The sequence below is a fragment of the Podarcis melisellensis genome (assembly GCF_964234715.1).
Source record: "Podarcis melisellensis genome assembly, chromosome: 14".
NCBI classification, from domain to species: domain Eukaryota; kingdom Metazoa; phylum Chordata; class Lepidosauria; order Squamata; family Lacertidae; genus Podarcis; species Podarcis melisellensis.
Genome location: NC_138546.1, coordinates 18,714,664 through 18,733,060, shown reverse-complemented (window position 1 = coordinate 18,733,060; position 18,397 = coordinate 18,714,664). Strand labels below are relative to the sequence as shown.

Genomic DNA, 18,397 nt, shown 5'->3' with positions numbered 1-18,397 from the left:
CAGCCTCATATACTCAGAGTCAAGAGTGGATTTCATGCTCTTTATTCAGCTCATAGTGGTGAGGAGGAATGAATGTTTCCCCAAAGTATCTGCTTTATATACATTATTTACACAATGGGCTGCACATGATTCCGGAATTCTCCTGTAGGCCAATCAGGTTGTGGATTCACTTCCATCTGGAGCTGGATTGGGTGGCTCCTGCAGACCAATCATACTGCTGCATTGTTCTAGGACCAATCAGACTGCTGAATTCTGAATCCTATTGTTCTAGAACCAGTCAGTCTACTGCATTTTGTATCCAATTCAACAGTACATAACACTTGCCAATGGACAGTCAGTAGCACACCTTGAGGCAGCTCTTGGGCATGGGTTTGGGGGGTGACTTCCTGGGCCAAACTGGGATCCATGCTCGGCCGAATTAGACTGAATGGCTAAAGTTCCCCACCTCTACTCTTGCTGGCAGTGACTCTTCAGGGTTTCAGACAAGAGTCTCTCCCAGTCTTAATGTGGAGATGCTGGGAACTGAGAGATGCTCTGCCACAGCTCTTCCCCATCATAACTAAAAGAGGGAGCCTCTTCCTTCACCCCCTCTCGGTCCTGATCTTGTCCTTTCCCCATCAGTAGGGCATCAAGGCTGGACCTCTGCCCAAGCGCCTTTCCTGCCGTGCCAAAGCAATCCAGCCACGATGGGCAATTGGAATAGAGGACCAGGAAAGCAAAAAGCTGTTCCAGCTGTGACTCCTCCGACCCTTTCTGGAGGCTGCACATCTGGTTTCAATCAATCCTGGGAAACATTTTTTTTCCGTGTGGAGAAGTTTGACATTTTTGAACTTAAAAGGGGTGTGTTTGTGCTTGTGGAGGGGGCAGCATGGGGGTGCAGATTGGAGCTGCCTGTGACAGGGAGAGGAAAGCCCTATCAAGCCAGATAAGCCCTCTCGGGGGAGAGCTTGAAGTAAACAAGAGACAAGGAGAGGCCCAGTCAACATTTGGGTTTTTAAAAGAAGTGAGAGAGACAAAACCAGCAACGCCGTTGTGTTTCATGCATAGTGGATAAAGACAGCTCTGGCCAAAGAAACAGACAGGCCACAGTTTCCATGTTGGCTCTCAAACATTTGTAGTAACATTTTACCAAACATTTTAGCAACTTAGGTGTGAACAGCTGAGGTTGGTTGCAGAGTATGCAAGCTTCTGGGTTCCACTGCATCCATCATCAGGCAAACTAATGGGAGATTCTCCTCCCTTTCCCTTCCACTTGATGAAAGATGTTTTGACATCATTCCAGAGCTTCCTTCCTCCTACACAGATATGTGCAATGGAATAACAGAATGATGATGGTGGTGGTGATAAGACATGATGATAAAACCAGCACATTTCAAAGGCAAGGAGCCACAGGGATGAACAGAAAACTGTAAGCTATGGGGCACAGTCTCAGCCAGCCAGGACCCCCAAAAGCAGCTGTGGAGAAATGGGGGATTTGGATTAGGGTCACAGAATGAGGCAGAAGACCCAGCTTTTTGCCGCTGTTAATTTCCTTCAACTTTTGAAGTCGGGGCCATGGCGGAAATCAAGGGTCAAGACTGTTAAGTTCTGGGTAGACATAGCAGACGACACAGCGATTCTTCCAAAGTAGCTCTTTATTTGTAAGCTGGAACAGAACTGACTGAGGAGCTCAGTCAGCCTGCTTATATAGAGCTCCAGAACAATGTAACTGTTGCCATTTTCTAAAACTATCCAACCACTGAAAGTCACTTTCAATCCTTCATTTGCATACAAACTATCCAATCACTGAACGTCACTTTCGATCCTTCATTTGCATAACTATCTACAGTATCCCCCTGCTGGCCCAGGGTGAGAACTTCAGTACATAACAAAGACATATCAGGGTTTGGGTATGTATTTGAAGGTGTCATCAGGGGGGCAGACAAAATGCCCATTAGACTAGTGTCCCTCAAGTTGTGGCACTCCAGATGCTGGACTCCATCTGATTAGCCCCAGCCAGCATGACCAATGGCAAGGGATTATGGGAGTTGTAGTCCAACAACATCTGGAGGGCCCCAGGTTGGCCAAAGTACTCCAAATTGCCTTAGGACTGCAGCCAGTTTTTCCTGGTACCCAGGTTCTTCTCATGGGTCTTCGTCCAAGGAGGTCTCCCTGGGGTCCTGGCCGGGTGGGATTGTGCCCCATAGCTTACGGTTTTCTTTTCATCCCTGTGGCTGCTTGCCCTTGAAATGTGCCAGTTGAGACTTGTAGGGCAGACGGCAGGGAGACCAACACTAGGTGGAGCCAGAGCCCAAGACAAGCAAGGCCACACCCACACCAAACATTTAAAGCCCTATGATGCCACTTTAAGCAGCCGAGGCTTCCACCAAAGAATTATGGGAGCTGTAGTTTGTTAAGGGAGCTGAGGGTTGTAAGGAGACTCCTGTTCCCCTCAGAGAGCTACAATTTCCAGAGTTTCTGGGGGATTGTCGCTCTGGGAGGGGAATAAGGGTCTCTGATTTCACTGAAATTGGTCTCTTAGCCATCTCTGCTCTAATCCCGCCTCCCTGGAGCAATGAAGAACATGCTTGTTCCATCTTCTCCCATGCAAGAGCCCTTCTGAGATCTGAAGGCCGCCAATGTATTAGGTTTGGTTTCACAGCCGTCTCTTCCTCTGCCCTTTTACCCGCAGGTCAAAGTGGCCTCGGCAAGTCCACCATGGTGAACACGCTCTTCAAATCCAAGGTCAGCCGGAAACCGACAGGCTCCGGTTACGAGGAATGCATTCCCAAGACCTTGCAGCTGCTCTCCGTCACTCGCGGTGAGGACCCTGGCGGAATTATTATCGTTATTACATTTATATCGCACGTCCCTTCCAAGGAACTCAAGCCAGCATCCATGAATCTCCCCCTTCCCATTTTATCTTCCTAACAACCCTGTGACGTAGGCTGAGAGTGTGTGACTGGCTCAAGATCACGCAGTGAGCTTCATGGCTGAGTGTGGATTTGAACCCTGGTCTCCCAGTTCCTAGTCCGACACTATGACCAGTATACCACGCTGCCTCCTCTTTTCACTTACATTGTTCTGAGGGAAACATCTGCTTCCCCTTCTCTCCTGTACTTGCTAGCCACAATCTTAATAAACTCATTATTTACCTAGTGTGGCTCCTTTTGTCCTACTGTCAGCCCTCATTCCCATACTTTTTTAGTTCACATTTTAGTTCACATTTCACACTCCCCCTTCTCTGTCCTCCATTGAGGCAAGCAAGAATAACTCTCAGGGTTCAAGAACACATTCCAGCCTAACAAAATCACTTGAGGGTTTTTTGGGGGGATGCCAATCAAGACTTGAGGGGTGTGGCTTAGGAGGGGGTGTGGCCTAAGGAGAGCTCTGAGGGCCAGACAGTGCTAGAAACTGAGAGGTGAAAACTAGGAGCTAAATGGCACCTTAAACCAAGGTTATGGGCACAACAACGGAATATCTAGGCACACTTTTTTTAAACAAGAATACAAACTGAAAATGAATGAACTGCAGCTAAAATATTATGTTCATTTTTCACACGGTCTAGTCCTCATCTTAAGCCTGCAAAACACAAACCCATATTTCCCCTGCCCACCCCCCTAATATTCTTAAGAGGGTCTCCTCTCCAGTCTTCAGAGAGTGGCTGGAAGTGGGGAGGCAGAAAAAGGTCCTCCTTTCCTTCCCACAGTGGCACTTTTAATCTGAAATCTTAGGCGCAGTACAGTGACACCTTGGTTTACGAACTTAATCCGTTCCGGAAGTCCATTCTTAAACCAAAGCATTCTTAAACCAAGGCATGCTTTCCCATATCAGCAGGGGACTCAATTTACAAATAGAACACACTCAACAGGAAGCGAAACATGTTCGGCTTCCAAGGCAAAGTTCACAAACCAAAACACCTACTTCCAGGTTTGCAGCGTTCTTAATTCAAGTTGTTCATAAACTAATCTGTTCTTAAACCAAGGTACCACTGTACTATGCCCAGAGCTCAGATACTGCTTGCGTTAAGGAAATTCCCTGTCACAAAACACACCTAGAACAATGGGAGCTTTGGATACTGGGACCAGATGGAAAGGACTTTGGGGCCACATTTGTCTCCTAGCATTGAGAACCCCATCTCAGTCTTAGAAGCTCTGCTGAAGGCAGTGTATAAATATTCTGAGTAAAATGCAATGCAATGAATAAATCAATCTTTTAGGGAGTGGTAGTAAAGACAAAGTCGTCAATAACATCTTACATTGGATTCCCTGATAATTTTATTAGGCGAGTTAGCTCCACAAATAAAACATAAAGACTTAATGTGGAATTTAATAGCAGCTGCTCACATACTTGTGGTACAAAATGGGGGGTGGGGGGGAATAGGTCGCCACCAACAGTGAAAGAATGGCTAACAAAAATTTGGAAAGCACATGAGCTGATGGAATTGATTAGCATGAGAGAAGGGAGACAAGGGAGACAGGGTCACCTGGCTGTTCTGGTGAGATGAATTGCTGTTCTGTTTAAATTCTATGCCTCCTTTGCATCTGTGCATATAAATTAGCACGTGCATTTCTCGCAAACCTGTCTTCTTATTTTTTAAAAACAAAAACAACAAATTGTATTTATACGGTAAACTATAAAAAGCAAAAGACAAGCAGAAAACCGCTCAGTCCGATATTTTCAGGGCACAGAACAAATGGAAGTTTAGCCGAGCCCAAAGTGTCTGCAGTCAAATTGGACAGGCAAAATGGGGAAGAATCCTCTCTTACTCCATGGAGGGAGGGGAAGAGGACATGGGGGCGCGCAGTGAGTCTCTGAGCAGCTCTATGGAAGCCATGTATGTGAGAGAGACTTCTGTGTTAGAGAAGGCAGGATAAATCCATCAGTTTTGCTCTCTGTTTTTCATATTTCAAATTTTAACTTCAGTTTGCCACATTTTGCGAGAAGGAAGCGGGTGAGCTTCCCTTTGGGATGAGAAGGGCCCCTTAGAGGCAGTGAACTAACACCGTTTCGCTCTGTTTCCCAACAGTTGTTGAAGAGAAGGGTGTGAAGATGAAGCTGACGGTGACAGACACGCCAGGATTTGGGGATCAGATTAACAATCAAAACTGGTATGAGAGAGACCTGATTGCTGCTTCACTTCTCTTTCTTGGGGAAAGGGGCTGCACTAGGAGTAGAAACAACACAACCGTTAAAAGTGTTTCTGAGGTGGTGGTGAAACATCGGTGGGGCTTCTATCTTTTGCCTTTTATAAATTGGGGTTTGCTTCCAGACAAACTGTTTCTCAAACATTCTTCATGATTTGTTTCCAGGGAGATGGGACGCTGTCCACTATTTTTGAGCATTTGTTCAGATTTCTTTGTAATACAGCATTGCATCAAAGCAAGTGTCATCATCACACACTTTCCAGTTCATTTCCCCCCCCCCACTTTCCTTAGTGCACAAAGTCCAATCTTTTTTGGGCGGGTGCAGATGCACAAGTCTTCTGAATTTGCCACTGTGTGAGCATAGCACACCTGATTTCTGAAGAAATGCACAAACCAGAGCCTTCTACTCCAAAACTGTTGCTACGAGGATATGTGCATGTGAAACCTTCTTTTCTTAGGGGTGATTCTGAACCAGGGGTAGGCAACCTAAGGCCCGTGGGCCGGATGCGGCCCACTCGCCTTCTCAATCTGGCCCGAGGATGGTCCAGGAATCAGCAGGTTTTTACATGAGGAGAATGTGTGCTTTTACTTAAAATGCATCTCTGGGTTATTTGTGGGGCATAGGAATTCGTTCATTTTGAATTTTTTTCAAAATATAGTCCGGCCCACCACATGGTCTGAGGGACAGTGGACTGGCCCACGGCTGAAAAAGGTTGCTGACCCCTGTTCTGAACAGAGAGGTGATGGCGGAAGGGTTTCTCTACTCTACTTTATACTGCAGAGTTTCTCTACTCCAAATCATTCCCCACACCACTGCCTGTTCTCCTTCCTCCAGAGTTCCCAGACATGGTTTTCCTCTCTCACATGCTAGGAGAGGAGCGACTTGAAGGGAGAATTTCCTCTGAGCATAAGAATCACCCTCTCTCCTTCCCCATAGCTGGGACCCAATCATCGAATATATCAACGACCAGTACGAGCGATACCTGAGAGAAGAGATCCTCATCAACCGCAAACGGAAGATCCCCGACACCCGAGTCCACGCCTGTGTATATTTCGTGCCACCAACGGGTCACTGGTAAGCCCTTCTTGCAGGCGGGGGTGAAGAAGATCTTGCATTAAAGATACTCTAATTTCGTTATCATCAGGCATACTTGGGTGTGTTGGAATTAGAGAGAGAGAGAGCGCAGAAATAAGTAGTTTAGTAAAACAGCTATGGGAAAGGATAAAGAAACTTTTTTTAAAAAATAATAATTTATTTTTCATTCATAAAAATCCAACGGAGGCCACATGAATACAATACCAAATCATAATACAATCAAAAAAGCCAATTAATCGGATATTTTTGAATGACTTCCCGTGTTCCGGCTATCAGGAGTTGATGTTATTCCTTAAGGATAAAGAAACTTAAGTCTTAGTACTCGTAGCAAGCAACCACAAGCTTACATGTAGCCGTCATGGAGTCAAGAGGTTAACAAAAGGGTGGCCCATGGCAAGAATATGAAAAGCCTGAGAGAAAACCCACAGACAAAGTTACTCAGGAAGGAATCAGCCAGGGAAGAGTAGGCTGCCTTTCTGTCTATCACCCCCCACCCTCCATCGGTTCAGATAACATATTGCTTGCAACAGAGTGCAGGGCAGGACTGGGATCCTGTGGCCCTCCAGAGGTTGTGGGAGCCTGTCTCCAGCGATGCTGGCTGGGGCTGGTGGGCATTTGCAAGGCCACAGGTTCCCCATTTACCCCCGAGTCGAGAAAAAAAACAGTGTAGACACTATGAATTCTGCTCTTGGAAATTTATATTAGGCCTCACCCTGCCCCTTGGTGCATCTGGTTTGAAAGCCTTTGCTTTTTCTACTTCCATTCTGTAAGTTGCTTTGAGACCCCTTGGTGCAAAAAAGTAATAATTGCAGGATATATAATAAATAATCGTAATAATGTCCATCAGCTGAGCCTGTGGGCACCACAGAGAAGCACACCGGGGCTGACTTGGGCATGCCTTCGTACCTGCCAGGAATGTCTGTCACTTTCAGTTAAAAATAGCTGCCAGGCTCCTTGTCCCCCATCCCCTCCTCTCCCTCCGTGTGTGGGTACTGTTGGCCCCATCGCTCCTTTCCCAACATCTGTCCCACAGCTGCTTCCTCGCCATTCTCCCTGCTCCACCCAGCATAGGTGGGAGGAGAAAGTTGCATTGAGGCCAAGAATCCACTGACTTCCGAGAGAGAGGAGTGGGCTGCTGGAAGGGTGGGGCAGGGAGTGCTCTCAGTCACTGAGGGAGGTGAGAACGCTCCCAGGGCACCTTTCTCTTGCAGTGGGCGTGGGCTGAGAGCCGTGGTGTACACAGTGTACACCATGGTGTAGGCCAGAAGGACGTGTACTTCTGGTAGTCACAGCCATACCCCCTCACAGCATGCCCCTTCTAAGATTATATAATAATTACATAATTATTAAATAATAGCCATGAGGGATGCATTGCAACAATCAGTGCAGATCTCCATGTGTTGCTGAAATGTACTCGGAGTCAAGAGTGGATTTCATGCTCTTTATTCAGCTCATAGTGGTGAGGAGGAATGGAAGTTCCCCCAGAATGTCTGCTTTATATACATTATTTACACAATGGGCCCCACGTGGTTGGCTAATTCCGGGATTCACCTGTAGGCCAATCAGGTTGCGGATTCACTTCCACCTGGAGCTGGATTGGGTGGCTCCTGTGGACCAATCAGACTGCTGCATTCTGGACCCTATTGTTCTACAACCAATCAGACTGCTGCATTCTGGACCCTATTGTTCTAGGACCAATCAGACTGCTGCATTCTGAATCCTTTTGTTCTAGGACCAATCAGACTGCTGCCTTTTGGATCCTATTCAACTCAGTTGCCTTTCAGCACCTGCATGGACAACTGATTTGGAGTGCTCCGATATCTTCTTTCGGCGCGACTTTGGATGTTCTGTTGTATGAAACAGAACATGCGCACTGTGCTCTTGAATCTGGAGCACCCCTTGTGTTTTCAGTGTCCCTAAGTGCTTGGCTTTGGAGCATACAGAACAACTCCTTGGCGTTCTTCCTGACACCTTCTCCAGAGTGACCCTAGGAGCCAATCCGCTGTGACCAAATCAACTCCTTTCACTCTGATTGGCTCTCATCAGCACAAAGGTTGACATGACTTCTTCTCAGTGGCTAAAAAAAAGAAGAAGAAGAAGAAGAAGCCCTCCTTTCATGCTGATTGGGCAGCTCTGGGGCACTGGAGACAGGGATCCTACTACAAAAATAGTAATGGGTCTTGAGCTTCCCATGACTGTGTCACTGGCTGGGAGGCAAAATAAATAGCCATCCCTCCCAGCACAGCCCTACTGAACGCCCTGCAGCCAGCTGCCGCCACACTCCAAAGCTTATGTTTTCTCTAGAGGTGATTCCAATGAGACGTTGTGCCTTCTCTGTGCTGTGGGCCCCTTGCTTCTGTCAGGTTGTGGCTTCCTGCCAAAAACAGGGTTTGCAAGCGCCATGGTGAGGTGATCGGCAGTATCCACAGATCCCCACGCAGTTTGATTTCAAACCATGCAGGAGGAATAAAAGGGGGAAAGAGGTGGGGGGAAAAGATGGGTGGGGGTGAGGTCGGGTGGCGATGTTTCTATTTTACTTACTATATGTAGGGTTTGGTTTGGTGTCAGCGTTGCTTGTGCAGGTTCTTTGCAGTTCACTTGTGTTCCTTTGGTGGTGAGAAAGGTTGGGGTTGGCCTAGGGTGTGGTTGTTCATTTGTGGTTGGCTGTGTCAACAAATGAAACTGATTTGTAAAAATATTACATGGGGGGGGATGCGAGAGAGAGACATTGCACACACTCTTGTAAATCAAGAAAATCTTTAATAAAATAAACCATGCAGGAGGAAGGAAAAACACTTGATGACATCAGGCGATTGACAGGTGGGTGGCTACCTACCAAAGGGACCTGCAGGGTTCGAGGAGGGGAGGGACCAACCCAGTAGCCGGATCCAGTTCCTCATCCCTGCCCTGCGGAGACTGGCCTGTTTCCTAATGCCCCACCAACCTCAGTCTGCCCTCAACCAGCCCTCACCTCCCTTCCTGCTCATTTACAGCCTTGGCTGCTTCCTTTCTCAGTCTTGGTTGTTGCCCTTGTAGAGTTCATCAGGAGTGACATGAATGAACAGGGGCCAAACTAGAATTAGTTGGCTCCACCTGTCATTGGCTCTGGCTGCACCTATTGTTGGGCTCCCTGCCTTCCATGCTCCCAATTCCAAAGGCCCCCTGCCACCCCTTGCCTTAGACCGCAAGAGCCCAGGGCACATGACTCCAAGCGACAACTCTTTTGCAAACACCAAGCATGCAGGCCAGTAGACTGAGGCTTCCAATGGTACCAAGAAGCCCTTGCTCAGATTTCTTCATAGCATATTGGGAAGGAGTCAAGGCTGACTCTTCCGTGTCAGTGGCAAGACCTTCTGTATCAGATTTTTGTTGTTGTTGTTTAGTCGTTTAGTTGTGTCAGTCTCCTGTGACCCCATGGACCAGAGCACTCCAGGCACTCCTGTCTTTCACTGCCTCCTGCAGTTTGGTCAAACTCATGCTGGTAGCTTCGCAAACACTGTCCAACCATCTCGTCCTCTTCGTCCCCTTCTCCTTGTGCCCTCCATCTTTCCCAACATCAGGGTCTTTTCCAGGGAGTCTTCTCTTCTCATGAGGTGGCCAAAGTACTGGAGCCTCAGCTTCATGATCTGTCCTTCCATTGAGCACTCAGGGCTGATTTCCTTCAGAATGGAGAGGTTTGATCTTCTTGCAGTCCATGGGACTCTCAAGAGTCTCCTCCAGCACCATAATTCAAAAGCATCAATTCTTCGGCAATTTTAGGCTCCCCATTAAAATTAGTTACATGAGTTTACGGGAAAGAGCAATCTGTTCAGAGAATGCTGATTAGCAAATGGTCGCGATTGAAGAAAAGCATGCAGCCCGTCTTGATTTATCCACCTTCAGATTAAGCCGCAGCTCAGAAGCAGAGAGTGGCGTCTTTCCTAATAAATCCCATCAGTAGCAGCCACTCTTGTTTAGGTGTTTGCCAGAAAATGGATCTCCAGTTTCTCAACACGTGGGCTTTTGCACACAAACGGACAGAATAATCTCTCTTGGGCTGGCAGGGAGATTTCGCCGACTCAAAACAACTTCAGACTTAAATACTTGGATTAAATGACACAACAGACACTGTGAGTGTGATGGAAACTTCCAGCTTCCTCAAGTAATGGGGTGGCTAGGTAGTAAGACCAGGTAACATGTCACAAACACACTCCCAGCATCCTATAAATCTTTCCGCAAGCAAGATGGAAAGCTTCTGAGCCCTTCTGGCAGCCGAGACATTGGCTCCATCCGCACAATGTACAGTATTTAAAGCAGTATCATACCACTCTGGCTTCCCCCAGAGAATCCTGGGGAAGAAAGATTGGTGGTTTAACCACTCTGGGAATTGTAGCTCTGGGAGAGGAATTGCTGCTCTCAGCACCCTCAACAAACTACAGTTCCCAGGATTCTCAGGGTTGAAGGACCTTACTGCCCCTCCTACAATTAAACATATTTCAACATCAAATTTGTTTTAATATTTATCAGGACATTTGGATGGCTAATATGAACTGAGATAGATTTATTGATGGCCATTGTATTATTAATGTGGGCTGGTGGCTTATTTTTCTTCTTTTTTTCCTTTTTTTGTTAGGTTAAACTTGCAATAAATTTATTTTATTTTATTTTTAAGGGGTAACCTCTATAGGGCATTATCATCAAGGAGTATTGTAGAACTGAGGAATGTTATTATGTGTAAGCTTTCAAAGAGCAGAGCCCCACTTCTTCAGGTGCAAGGAGCATACAGTGGTACCTAAGGTTAAGTACTTAATTCGTTCCGGACGTCCGTTCTTAACCTGAAACTGTTCTTAACCTGAAGCACCACTTTAGCTAATGGGGCCTCCCGCTGCCGCCGTGCCGCTGAAGCACAATTTCTGTTCTCATCCTGAAGCAAAGTTCTTAACCTGAAGCAGTATTTCTGGGTTACCAGAGTCTGTAACCTGAAGCGTATGTAACCTGAAGCGTGTGTAACCCGAGGTACCACTGTGTTCCCCTTCACCCCAGGCTGCAAAATGAGCCAGTGGAAGTGAAGTGGTTAGGGTGTCATACTAGGACCTGGGAGGAGATCACAGTTAAAGTGCACTATAAGTGCAATATAAGTGCACTATATCAATATATATAAATGCAGTAAATGCATTTATATTGGATATAAATGCAGTCAATATGGCAATAGAATGTAACATATTGAGCTGGCCCTTTACAGCACTGCTGCAAGAGACTTCCTGTATCTCTCCCGTCAGGTTGCGCCCCTTGGATCTGGAGTTCATGAGGCGGCTCAGCAAGATCACCAACGTTGTGCCTGTGATCGCCAAGGCCGACACTCTGACCTTAGAGGAACGCGCAGAGTTCAAACGGAGGGTAAGAAGAGCATTGGTGGCAGCAGGAGGCAGTGGCAATGTTTCCTCAAATTTGGGTTGCAATCCTAGCCCTGTATACCTGGGAGTAAGCCCCATTGAATCCAATGGGATTTGCTTCTCAGTAGACACAAAGGTGCTTCCAAACCACCTATTTATTGATCATTCATCCTGATTTGCTTGTAGGGAGATAAGAGAGTGTTGGCTTTTTAATGAGTTCCCATTCTGGTCTGTTTGCAGGGTGGTTAGACTACGTTGTGTCAAAGCAAATGTTATCCCACATGCTTCCCAGAGCAGCTTTTCGTCGCTCTCCTTACTACGCAAAGTCTGACCTTTTTCAGGAAGTGGGTTTGTTGTGCAAGACCTCCCAATCAACTGCTAATTGTGCAGCCTGACTTTGCTATTATGTGATGAATCCTTCCCCCAAAATATTGATGGTCTGGAAGCACCCATGATTAGAATTGCACTGGGGTTTTTTATTATTATTTAGTTAGAAAAATCTATAGAAAGCTTAATTGCAAAACTGGACTTAAATCCACACTTAACCTTTTGCCCTGCCCTTTCCAGGCACAGTACATGACACAGTCATTTCATTCTTAACAAAATATATATTTCATGTTCAACACATACCCAATTCCAAATAACGGCATTTCTGACTAAACATTCGCTTCTGCACTTTGACAAGTACAATGCTGCAGTTGCATTTGTGTGTTTTTGTAAGAGAACACCATGTGAATACTGTACAACCAAGTTGTTGTGTGAGACACATGTTGTGTTAACACATACAAGGGTAATGTTTGAAGTGTATGCTTAGTTCAGCAACAATCGTGTGGGTATATCTCACTTATATTAGTTGTTACGATCGTAATAAGTCTCAGCAAGTATGAACATTGTCGTATTTATTATTGACATAAAATCAAGGTCACACTTTGATTTTATATCCTATGTAAAGATTTTTAGCTGGTCCACTCTTGCTGGGGGGGCCAAAAACATTTTTTCACTGGCACCCAAGTCCGCTCTTGACAGCCCTTCTTACGGTCCCTGACGGCCCTTCCAATCTGCATGTCAGTCCAAGTAATGTGAAAACATGTTAGTTTACTTTAAAATGCAGGTGGAACGAAACCCTCAAGTGTCTGTAGCACTCAGCAAGCATCTCTTTGCCCACCTGCACTCTGACATGGTGCAAGCCAGAAGGAGCTCCTCTGCTGTTTGTGCAAAGTGGTGCAAAGTCAAGGCGGAAAGCGGGAGAGAGACCCTGGCACCCTGCAGGCTCCTCATGAGTATCACCACACACTGGGCTTGAATTTGCTTTGCTCGCAAACTTTCCTTTGCCCTGGCCATGAAGAAGGTACATTTCCAAGTCAGCAAGGAGGAGTTCTGGTCTCAGTGCCAAAAACTTTTCTCTTGGCAGATTCAGGATGACTTGAAGGCCCACGGAATCCATGTTTACCCCCAAGAGGACTTGGATAGCGACCCCGATGACAGGCTTTTGAACGACAAAATACGGGTAAGTGCTGGCTATCTGGAAAGGGGAGAAATTGACTAAGAGTTGTTTTGTGCCTTTTGTTGGCACTACAGTCGTACCTTGGAAGTCGAACAGAATCTGTTCCGGAAGTCCATTCGACTTTCAAAATGTTCGAAAACCAAAGCGCGGCTTCTGATTGGCTGCAGGAAGCTCTGATTCCAAAAATAGTTTGCAAACCAGAACAGTCACTTCCGGGTTTCCAGCATTCGGGAGCCAAAACGTTCGGGAACTAAGTTGTTTGAAAACCAAAGTACGACTGTATTCTCTCTTGTCTCTTTACACACACACACACGTGATTTGTTTCTTTTATAATATTGCGTTGGAAGTATTTTCCTTTTCGGAAAACAGTGCCCTCTGTTTGAATCAGCATTATGTGCCTTCAAACATAGCCAAATCTGATTGGCTATATAGCATTGCAGCCTACTTCCTTTTGCTATGTGATCCCTGATTGACTGGGATTATCCATAGGCCAAGTCTAGGGAGCAGGGTCCTCACTCTCAGATACATTCAGTTTGCTCTCAGTGAAAGCAAAATGTAAAGGACTGTGTGTTATTCTGACACACTCCCTATCAATGATGCAATCTCTGATTGGCCGGGTCTCATCCCGGATAAAGGCAGTTCAGTAAACAGAAGGAGGGAAACATTGGTTGCCTTGAGGTCTACCAGAGGGCCCAGGCTTTGAAGTGTCTCTCCAAAAGCAAATTAAAAGAAAAGAAATTTTTTTTTAAAAAAAAAAAGAGGATTCCAGTCGGAAATGGAAGTGTACTTCAGTTCAGCTGAAGTTCTGTGTTCTTAAAAAAACAGCAACTAGTGTTTAGGCATGGTGGTGGTGCTAGCCATGTTGCGCTAAGCTATTTATTATTATTTATTTCATTTTGCAAAAATTACATATTGTTTAAAAAAAACCAACTCAAAGATAATGGAACCAACCCATTATCGGCACCATCCACAGTCTGCAAGTACCAGGTTTTCACTAACAAGGCAGGGAAGATGGTGTTCTGCTCCTTTAACAGCATCTACACACTTTTCATGTCAAGTGCTGTAATACTAGAGGTTTCCAAGAAAAGGTGGGGGTGGGGGAGAAACACCCTTGTTCTTCCCTGGACTGATGCCCCTCTCATTCTCTTAATCAGGAGAAAATCCCCTTTGCAGTGGTGGGAGCTGACAAGGAGCACCAGGTGAACGGGAAGAAAGTCCTGGGCCGCAAAACCAAGTGGGGGATCATCGAAGGTAAACCCTTCTGGACTGGGGAAGCCCTGGAGGAGAACTTGTCCACTTTGGAGGGAAGGGCTGTAGTTCAGTGGCAGAGCATCTCATTTTACATGCAGAAGGTCCCAGGTTCAATCCCCAGGCTCTCCAGGCTCTCTTCAGGCTGCCTGAAATTCTGGAGAGCTGCTGGGTAGGCAACCTAAGGCCCGAGGGCCAGATTCGGCCCAATCACCTTCTAAATCTGGCCTGTGGACGGTCCAGGAATCAGCGTGTTTTTACATGAGTAGAATGTGCCCTTTTATTTAAAATGCATCTTTGGGTTATTTGTGGGGCATAGGAATTCGTTCATTTCTATTTTTCAAAATATAGTCCGGCCCCCCACAAGGTCTGAGGGACAGGGGACCGGCCCCCTGCTGAAAAAGTTTGCTGACCCCTGGTATAGACAATACTGAGCTAGGAGGACCAATGTTCTGGCTCAGCATAAGGGCAGCTTCCTATGTTCCTATTTAAATCAGCTCTTTAGTCCAGATCATGAGGACTAGAAACTTACTTTCAAGGAAGGATCATATAGCTCAGTGCCAAAGCATCTGCTTTACCTGCAGGAGGTCCCAGGTGCAATCCCCAGCATCTCCAGGTAGGGCTGGGGAAGGAGAGAGAAACCCCCTACCTAAAACTCTGCAGAGCTGCTCCCAGTCAGTGTAAGGAATATACTGAGCTAGACGGCCCAATGCTCTGGATTGGTATAAGACAGATTCTGCGGCTTTGGGTCCTCCTGCCAACTGCTCACCCAGGAGAGAGGCATCTGGGGGAGTCTTGCTCTGCTTCCTCTCCAATCTTAGGCGCAGAGTTCAACCTGCAGAGCATGGCTTTCCACTCTCCTCCCCACCACCCCACGGTGCATTCCACACTGACAGCAGCAATCTGCCCCATCCATGGGCCAGGATAGTCCTGCTACTCCCACCTGGGGGGGGGGGGAGAATGCTGGCCAAAAGCAGAGGGAGAGGTGCTTTGGGGGAACAAGAATCAAGCAGGGGAATTTTTTTCCTGCCTTTGAGCTGTATTGTCAGAGTGCCGTGCTCTCGTGCACAGAAGCACCCCTGTTTCCCAGGGACATCCAGAATCCTGGCCCCAAATTAATCTCGTTTGGTACATCGAAATAAATGCTTGTGTGAACTGCCTGCAATAGCACTAGATCCTGTGGACTGGCTTACAATAGTGTGATGTGACCCAAATGCCTCACCCCCAAACCTGTTCTACCTTACAGATTCTGCCACAGTGGAAGTTTTCCAAACCATCTTCGAGGGCAGCCCCAAGCAAAATGCATTGCAATCCACAGGGACATAGGAAATTCCCTTATAGTACCAAGTCAAGCCATTGGTCTATCTAGTTCAGTATTGTCAACACTAAGGGCTGACCCAGACCTGCATTTACCCCCTGCTTTCCCCCTGGGATAGGGACGCAGGTGGCGCTGTAGGTTAAACCACAGAGCCTAGGACTTGCTGATCAGAAGGTCGGCGGTTCGAATCCCCACGACGGGGTGAGCTCCCGTTGCTTGGTCCCTGCTCCTGCCAATCTAGCAGTTCGAAAGCACGTCAAAGTGCAAGTAGCTGAATAGGTACCGCTCCGGCGGGAAAGTAAACGGCGTTTCCGTGCGCTGCTCTGGTTTGTCAGAAGCAGCTTAGTCATGCTGGCCACATGACCTGGAAGCTGTACGTCGGCTCCCTCGGCCAATAAAGCGAGATGAGTGCCACAACCCCAGAGTCGGCCACGACTGGACCTAATGGTCAGGGTCCATTTTATTTTTCTCCTGGGAAGCCAATCTTTACTGCTGAATTGGAGCAAACATCAGCCAGGTTTTCTCTAGATTGATGTTTGCTCTGATTTAGCGCTAAAGAGCAGGTTTTCTGGGGAGAAGCAGTGGGGTGAAAGCAAAAGTGGTTGGATTCATGATTTCTTGGCATGAGTCACACAGAAGTGTGGATGAGCTCTGAGTGGCAGCAGTTCACCAGAATTTCTCCAGGGTCTTTCCCGTTCCTACCTGGTGGCCCCAAGGAGTGAGATCTCCCTACCTAGCGATCCAAGGGGAAAGGCCACAGCTTAGTGACAGGACATCTGGCTTGCAGAAAAGAAAGTGTTGGGTTCAGTTCCCAGCATCTCCAGGTAGGGCTAGGAATGCCCTCAGTCTGAAATCCCAGAACGCCCCTGCCAGTCCGTGAGGACAACACTGAGCTAGATGGAGACTTGCTCTAAGGCAGCTTCCTTTGCCTTGGAGGGCTCATGCCTTGAAGAGTTGCACAGATTGCGAGAATTCTGGGGAAGGGCCATAGCTCACCGGTAGAGCATCTGCCTTGCACACAGAAGGTCTCAGGTTCAATCCCCGGCAATTCCAGGTAGGGCTGGGAATGTCCCCTGCCTGAAACCCTGGGAAGATGCTTCCAGTCAGTGTAGACAGTATAGACAGAGAGAGGCCAATTGGTCTGATCCTGTATAGGTTCCTGTGACCATGCCAAGCATGTCATCTGCCACTGAGTTGCAGACATGTTGTCGGTTCACCAGGTTGAATTTTGATGTTGCTTCACCAAGTTGCTAAAAGTTGCAGTTGTGGGTTCTACACTACAGGCCTCATCATTTGGGTGGTACTCTGCTGATTTCCCAGTGTATCACTAGTGGGGATCAGAGCTCAGGGACTGGCCCAGCTCTGCTGTGGCTTGCAGGAAGATCTTAAGGACTAAGTGAAGTTCCTGACCAGAACTGCCTTTCCAGCTGTCTCTCCCCATCCCTCGACACCACCACAAACACTCCACTGTCTTGTATTTAGAAATCTGCTGCCCTCTGGTGTTCAGCAGTCTCCTTGCTGGTGTACCTCTAGGGAGCCTGGACCTTCCAAAGCATGGGTAGGCAAACTAAGGCCCGGGGACCAGATCCAGCCCAATCGCCTTCTAAATCTGGCCTGCAGACGGTCTGGGAATCAGCAAGTTTTTACATGAGTAGAATGTCCCCTTTTATTTAAAATGCATCTCAGAGTTATTTGTGGGGCATAAGAATTTGTTCATATTTTTTTCCAAAATATAGTCTGGCCCCCCACAAGGTCTGAGGGACAGGGAACCACCCCCCTGCTGAAAAGGTTTGCTGACCCCTGTTCCAAAGCATTGCATTATGATCTCCTGATTAGACCCGGCTCAGCAACTGGGGAGCTGGGGGCGATGCTGAAAGCAGGGGAGAGGGACAGTTTGCCTGATCCCGCAGGGCTCTTCTTAGCTCATGTTCCTACAAGGCAGCCTTCCTCAACCCAGCTATCTTGGACTACAACTCCCATCAGCCCATGCTGTTTGGGTCTCATGGGAGTTGTACTCCAAAATGGCCGTGCTGGCTGGGAATGATGGGAGTTGTAGGCTGCAAACATCTGGAGCCCCCTGGTTAGGGAAGTCTGCTATGAGATGGCATGGAGCTGCTCTTTCAAGCTTTGGGTGGGGCGAGCAACAGAGACACCTGGCTCAGTCCATCCTTGTCCCCTTCTGACACATTTTCCTCGCTGTCACTGAAAATGTTCAGCTGTCATGTGCGCTTTCCTTTCAGTGGAAAACCCGGCCCACTGTGAGTTTCCTCTGCTGCGAGACCTCCTCATCCGGTGAGTTGTGGGAGCTGGAAGTCTTGCTACTCTTTTTACTTTGAAGGAAGGGATCCCTGTTGAAGCTTTTGAGCATGACTGTCTGACAGGGCAGTGGGGGGTGAAAGATGTAAATAAAACCGGCAGTTTTAAATACGTATACAGTCAAACCTCGGTTCCCGAACGGCTCCGTTTTGGAATGTTTCAGCTCTTCAACACCGAAACCCTGGAAGTAAATGTTCTGGTTGTTGAACATTTTTCAGAAGCCAAACGACTTCCAGGCAGTTTTTTTCTTTTTTTCTCCATTGACTTTGCTGACCGCCCTTTGATCCTTGATTGTTGAATGTTTTGGAATTCAAACAGTCTTCTGGAATGGATTACGTTCAACAACCGAGGTTTGACTGTACAGTGGTACCTCGGGTTACATACACTTCAGGTTACAGACGCTTCAGGTTACAGACT

The 18,397-nt window shown here is 47.2% G+C and overlaps 1 protein-coding gene across 2 annotated transcripts in view; it reads left to right on the top strand.

Moving 5' to 3' along the window:
- Positions 1 to 18,397, top strand: part of SEPTIN12 (septin 12) — a 72,709-nt gene that overhangs the window by 52,079 nt on the left and 2,233 nt on the right. For both annotated transcript variants that reach the window (XM_081887978.1, XM_081887977.1), the window contains exons 5-11: positions 2,672 to 2,800; positions 5,009 to 5,090; positions 6,064 to 6,201; positions 11,481 to 11,598; positions 13,006 to 13,101; positions 14,253 to 14,349; positions 17,905 to 17,956. In XM_081887978.1, coding sequence (XP_081744104.1) covers positions 2,672 to 2,800; positions 5,009 to 5,090; positions 6,064 to 6,201; positions 11,481 to 11,598; positions 13,006 to 13,101; positions 14,253 to 14,349; positions 17,905 to 17,956 — 712 coding nt within the window. The remainder of the gene's footprint in view (positions 1 to 2,671; positions 2,801 to 5,008; positions 5,091 to 6,063; positions 6,202 to 11,480; positions 11,599 to 13,005; positions 13,102 to 14,252; positions 14,350 to 17,904; positions 17,957 to 18,397) is intronic.